A 6613-nucleotide genomic window follows, 5' to 3' on the forward strand; every position below is an offset into this window, starting at 1 on the left:
GCAGAGTTGGGCAGTGTTCAAACCCCTTCTGTTTACTTTTTCAGGTTCTTTCTTTCTGCCTAACAGTCCTAAGCCGCAGATTTGAGTTTCAAGCCGATGCGTTTGCCAAGAAACTTGGAAAAGCTAAAGACTTATATTCTGCTTTAATCAAACTAAACAAAGATAACTTGGGATTCCCTGTTTCGGACTGGCTGTTTTCAATGTGGCATTATTCTCACCCTCCACTACTGGAGAGGCTTCAAGCTTTGGAAAGTTCAAAACAAGACTGAGGTGCCCAGGGTCTGCAACTGAAGACATTTCTGATTATTTCTGTCCTGGCAGCATGTTCCAGCTCTTGATGTTTTTAAACCTTTTTTTTTTCTTTTTTTTTTTAAGAAAAATTATTAAGTACAGAAAAACCCAGATTTAAATACATTTAATATCTCATTTCAAAAATGATTTTAATAATCCATTTCTTAAAACACTGGATGAAATTTTGAGGCTTAATGTTTTTAAAAGCATGGTTTTATCTCTAGCATCTAATTTTACCATCAACTTTTAAAATTATTTGAGAAAATACAGAACTTGTTTTATTTACACACTTATATGGAACCTGCATGTAAGGTGTTTGGGGGCCTGTGTTTAAAAGAGGAACACCACCCAGAGTTTTGTCTGTGAGGGAGTGAGACAGTGGTCCCAAATCACTGTGCTCGGACCTGAGTTGAGATTTGTTTTTACTTCCATGTTCTTGTGATCTAACCTGGTGAATCAGTGTTTTACATAAGGAAGAAAGGTAATAATTAGTAAGGCTGATGTGATTTAAATGAAACCAATTAGAAATATGTTCTGTTCTACCAAATGTCTCTGTTCCCTCTCTTGCATCACACCGATCAGGAGCTTCTAAATAGTGCTTTGAAATTAGAAATTATGTTTAGAAGGTTTTAAATCACTGGGTTTTGTTTTTGTTTTTAGGAAAATCTCCGTCTTTATCTTTCTTTCTACCTGGTGGATATGATCTCATTACGGCGTAAACTAGTATTTTTCAGAACATTTCAGCTTTTTCCTCATTTATACTCTGATTCAATAAACAGTACATCCTTTCACTTAGCAGCAATCGCCATATTGAAAAGGTTTTGCTATTTTTAAAGTGGCAGAATGTGGAAAGAAGAACAAAAGGACATTTTAAGAGACATAGGGTGAAATACTGATGGTTCTCTTATGGTATTTCAGGAAAAAAATATAGTTTTATATCTCTTTCAAGAACAGAAGAGTTTCAGTTTTTATTTTTGTAATTTTTATCGGGAAGTCATAAGTACTAATCAGGCCTGATTCCATTTTTGAAAATTACAGTTCTTGATGTGCAGCTAATTTTTATTTTCAAAACAAATGTCACGAAAATTACTTTTCCAGTTTTCAAAGCTGTGTGTTTGACTGCTTCGAATCTCTGTCCATTTTCTGAATGAGAGCTTACTTTGTGCCTGGAGCTCACACCCTCTGGTAATGTTTCCTTTCTGGGCATTCATCCCAAAGCGGATCAGCTGTGCACCTTTGGTATCTGGCCAGAAAGTCTTTTACTCAGCTGATATTTGGGTACTGCCTTTACATGGAAATATAATAAAAATAAAGCTAGTTTAGTACTGCATTATTTATTTTCCTAAGGCTAAAGAGGAGCAGTCTGATGATTTTATCCAGCACCCTTTATCTGTGAATTCATGCTGTGATAACTGCCTTTCCTTCCTTCTGTGCCTTTGAATACAAATTTCAGTTCTGCACAAGTGAAACATTAAAAATTGCCAATGCGGATTGATGGACTTTGTCCTTAATTTGACAAAATTGTGTGTCATTTGTTACCTAGACGTATGTTTGTTATCCCAGAGGGACCGAGGGCTGGTCGTGACGAGTGGGAAGAAGCGGCCCTACTGCTGAGTGACGCCACTGCCACCCTGTGCCTGATGCGCACAGCCGTCTCTGTGCCTTCCTCCTGCTCCCCTCCGGAGGGCCACCGCTTCTTGAGGTTTCCTCAGAAGCTTCCTTCGGAACCACTGCTCCACTTCCATCAGCTCAGGTTGTCTTCGGTCTGTCTGGTCTGCTCCAGCTGCCTCTTTGGGCTCCCTTACCTGTGACAGCAATAGCTAGCTTTTTGATATGTGATTGTTTGACCTAGTCACCTCCAGTTTATGGATGGCAGAGGCATAGGGATGGCTGGCTAGTACTGATGGGTTCCCTGGATTCTGACCTGTCAGGGGCAAGAGTAGAGAGGCCAGCTAAGGAAGGAGGTGGCACTCTGTACCCTAATTCTCCCCCTAATATACAGGGGACAGGATAAAGCAGATTAAGGCCTCAGGTAAAATGGCAGGGCCTCGGCAGTGTTGATCTCTGAATAAGGTAGAGTCTGCTGAGGTAGAATATATACTGTCTTTTTAATTTTTTTATTTTTTAATGTTTATTTCTGAGAGAGAGAGTGTGTGAGCGGGAGAGGGGCAGAGAGAGTGAGGGATATACAGAATCTGAAGCAGGCTCCAGGCTCGAGCTTCAGCGCAGAGCCCGATGTGGGGCTCAAACCCACGAACTGCGACACGAGATCACGACCTGAGCTGAAGTCAGATGCTTAACCAACTGAGCCACTCAGGCTCCCCAAGTATATATTGTCTTTGTATCAAACTTGGCCCTTTGCAGAAGTCTGAGAGCTACTAGTAAATTTTCCCTCTGTTGAGGATGGGAGCAGAATTCCTAGGATTAATTCAATAATGTTAGTTCCAGTGACGGTGGCAGCTTGCCTGTGGCCTTTATGTTCTCCCCATCATCCTTAATCCTGTAGGTAGCATTCTCCTCCCTGAGGAAGCCTTCTTCCATTTGGTCTTCATCAATCCTTTGGATTCTTCTGCACATATGTTTTATGTAGCTTTGACTGTTTTGAGTATTTTATCATTATTAGCAGAAAGCTTAATGAGTACTACATGAGGGTTTTTAAGTTCTGTCCTAGGTGCTATACAAAGAAAATTACAAGGAACTTCTATCTCAAAACGTACATTTCAAGACCACAATGATGTGAGCAAGTAACTTGTGTAGCAGGCTATATATAGTTTGGTGGGAAGGCAGGTACGGCCCGTAGTGGAACGGTACCATCCTGTTCAGACAACACAGATAGGAAAGCCTCTGGGTCTTCTTATCCAGGATGGGTTCCAGAGAGGAGGATTTCCCAGTTTGACCAGAGACAGATAGGAAGATACATATTTTCTAAAAATCTGTGAAACCAGGACTGCCCACACCCAGTAAGCAGGATGAAGCTTGCAGTTGGCAGTTGGAGAGGAGAGGATTGCTAGAGGACCTGAGCAAGTTTTGAAATAGGAGTAGGAATCAGCTGAAGAAGGGTGGGGGTGGTATTCCAGGGAACAGCAGGTATAAAAACAAGAGAACTGGGGCATTTTAGGAACTGCAAGAAGTTAGGAGTGAGAAATGAGCCTGAAGAGGAAGATGGGCCAGGCCCAAGGGGCTTGTGTGCCATAATGAAGCTTATGGATATTATCCCAAATAATACTCATTTAGCTAATATAAAGTTCCTGTTAAATACTGTATATTGTTGGAGGCTGAGAATACAGCAGTGAAGAGAACAGCAACAACAAAAAAAACTGCCTTCATAGAGCTTACATTCTAACTGGGGAGACAACGGTGTTTATGGAATGAATGAATATTTGCTGAATGAGTGAAAAGGAGAGATCGACAGGGTTGGAAATGAATTAGCGTTGGAGGTGAAGGCAGGAGTTAAAGATGATGTGGGTTTCAGGCCTGGGCACCTGGTAGATGGTAGAACTAGTCACTGAGGTAGGGTACGCTGAAGAAGCAGTTTGGGGGAGGGGAATGACTTCAGTTTTGGACAGGTTGAGTTTGAGGTGCTTATCACATAGGGTAGGCGAAGGGGCAGAGGACACATTTCTCCTCATCCACCTGGAGCTAGATCCACTAGCTTTGGTTCAAGGTGACCTCGTGAGCAGCATGACGCAGGCCCAGTAACTAAGGCAACTGGCTGTGGGTCCTATCACCAACAGAAGCCTTGTTCTGTGGCTAAGAAACAAGCCCACCATTTATCCTGGGAATATTTCTGCTCCTACCCGATCTTTTAGAGCAGCCTCTGGGCTGCTGCTACACCGTTCCTGTGCATGCTTACCTGGCAGAGGGCCTCATCAGCTTCTAAGCCCGCCCAGTGCCCCGGTCTCAACACCCCCTTTGGAAAGTGCCAGAGTAGCCAGCAGACAACTGGAGACCCTGTTTGTCGGTAAAACACCAGAGCTCTGGCTGAAAGCCCTTGTCACTGTTGATTTTAGCAGTGTGGGTTGGACACTGGCCATCTGGGTTGAAAGATTAGTGACTTACTAAATTACTTGAAACAAAAATCCCATCATCCAGACTCCTGGAGTTCTGCCAGGGGCAGGTTTGGGACCTGAGTCTTCGCAGGCTATGGAGGAGAGACTGCTCGGCCTCTGACAAGGAGCTGGGCTCTCTTGATGCAATACTGGCTTGATGCAGTTCGGGCTTCCTGAATCCCCCTTTTCCTGACTGCAAACGGGGAGGGGTGGAGGTTGAGTTCCTACTGCGTTTTTGTTGCACTAGACTTTTGTCTCTCAAGGTCCAGTAGTGGCTATTCATTCTTTTTTTTGTTTTTTAAAGTTTATTTGTTTTGAGAGAGACAGCACGAGTGGAGGAGGGGCAGAGAGAGAGGAGACAGGGAATCCCAAGCAGGCTCCCTGCCATCAGTGCGGAGCCCAATGTGAGGCTCAAACTCAGAAAATGGTGAGATCGAGATCGTGACCTGAGCTGAAAACAAGAGTCAGATGTTCAACGGGCTGAGCCACCCAGGCGTACCTGGAGGTTCATTCTTGACGGGAAGGGAGGAACCTGGATGCTCTGGGCCATCTGGGAACGTGCCTCAATCACACACAAGCTGAGACCAAGTCCTTCCTGGCTTGATGATTGGTGGCGCCTTCCTTTCAGCATCCTGAACATACTAGTCATTTATTTAATAACTATTTATCGAGTACTTACCATGTGCCAGGAATGTTTCTTGTTTGGTTTTTGGTTTTGTTTTTCAAACTTTTTTCTTTTCAAATGGGGTGTGTGTGTGTGTGTGTGTGTGAGAGAGAGAGAGAGAGAGAGAGAGAACATTTAAGTTCTATTCTTAGTTTTAATTATATAGGGCAGTGTTATCAGCTGTAGTCACCATGTTACTAGATGCTCACACCCGGCACTGTTTTATGCGCTGGGGAATGGAGCAGCAAGTGAGAGACCAAAGCTGCTGCCCTATGGAGCTTATATGATGTTGTTGAATAGCAATAAATGCAAAGGAGAGATAATAAAGGGGTATCTGGAATATTGATGGGGCGGTGAGAGGGTCATTTTGAGTAAAGACTAGAAACAAGGGCACTGGTTGTGATGGTATTTTGGGAAAACGCAATCTTTTGGGGAAGAGCAGGGGGCACAACACTTGTGTGACACAGCATGTTCAAGGAGCAGCGTGGGGGCTGGCATGACTGGAGTGGAATATACTGGGGTCCCAGCGTCAACGTGAGGTCAGAGAGGCTTAGGAGAGTCATATGGATCATAAGAACATGGGTTTTTCCTTAGTGAAATTCACCCTCCAGGCTGGTGCCTAGGAATCAGCCCCCCTTTCAGCCCCTTCAGATGCCTGAGTCCTAAGGAAGGAGGTGTAACACTTGCATAAGATTTGAAATCCTCCAGTGGACCCGGTCTCTGGAAAGTTGCAGAGAGGGACATGGAAGGAGCCCCAGCCGGCTCATGAGGAAACCTCCAGGAGGCATACACTGGCTAAGCCCAAGGCTTCAGGCACTAGGACAAGTACAGTGACTTGGCTTAGGGAAGGGGGCACCCCCTCCTACTCCCACTCTCTTCCCCTCACCCCCTGAGCCTGTTCCAGCAGCCACAGCAGCAGTGGGGGCTCCTGGGGGAGGGACAGGGGAGCTGGGAGGCTGGGATACAGGATTTGCTAAAGTATTGAGGGCGAGGTCACCCCTGTGGTCCTTGGGGCTACCTCACCTTGTCTGTCCTGTTTGTCATTTGGGATAAGGGGGCTGAGATGTCACTGGTGTGTGTGTGTGTGTGTGTGTGTGTGTGTGTGTGTGTGTGTGTGTGTTGAGGCAGGGGAGGGAGGACCGGGGGTGGACTAGTGAGAGGAGTTCTCTGCCCTGCTCTTCGGAGGAAAAGGGTGCCCCAGCTTGTGTGGGGACCTAGTGCCAAGTTTAGAGTGAGGTGTAGGAGGGTCCAGGCTTCAGCAAATGCTTGGACCTCAGGCTGGAGTCCTGTACCTTCAGGAGGGGCTGAGGCCAGTAGAATGCTTCATTTGGGGGAACAAATACCCAAATCAATAATGGAGCACTGGGATCGGTCACTCCCTGAAAATCAAAGGCTCCCATCCTTGCACGGGTCCGAGGTACCAGCCATGCCCCTTCCTGCTTCTTGGGTGGCCTTGCTGGCCTACAAAGCTGTGAGGCTGGGAGTGCCCAGGGGTACTCAGATCAGATCAGATCTGAGCCAGTCTCCCCTAGACATCCCGAGTGAAAGTGGCATGAGTGAATGTCACTTCTGCTCTAGTGATCCAGGTCCCACAGACCTGGGAACCCCT

At 45.6% G+C, this 6613-nt stretch overlaps 1 protein-coding gene across 5 annotated transcripts in view; it reads left to right on the plus strand.

Annotated features, from left to right (window-relative positions):
• The window catches only part of ZMPSTE24 (zinc metallopeptidase STE24), a 40642-nt gene extending 37942 nt beyond the window's left edge, over positions 1 to 2700 (plus strand). For 4 of the 5 annotated variants that reach the window (XM_027059552.2, XM_027059550.2, XM_027059549.2 and 1 more), the window contains one exon: positions 45 to 1782. In XM_027059552.2, coding sequence (XP_026915353.1) covers positions 45 to 269 — 225 coding nt within the window. In that variant the 3' untranslated portion in view covers positions 270 to 1782. Of the gene's footprint in view, positions 1 to 44; positions 1783 to 1834 lie in introns of those variants that run through there. The other variant, XM_027059551.2, reaches the window with a different exon arrangement.
• The last annotated feature ends 3913 nt before the right edge of the window (positions 2701 to 6613 follow it).

The sequence above is a fragment of the Acinonyx jubatus genome, chromosome C1 (assembly GCF_027475565.1).
Source record: "Acinonyx jubatus isolate Ajub_Pintada_27869175 chromosome C1, VMU_Ajub_asm_v1.0, whole genome shotgun sequence".
NCBI classification, from domain to species: Eukaryota; Metazoa; Chordata; class Mammalia; order Carnivora; family Felidae; genus Acinonyx; species Acinonyx jubatus.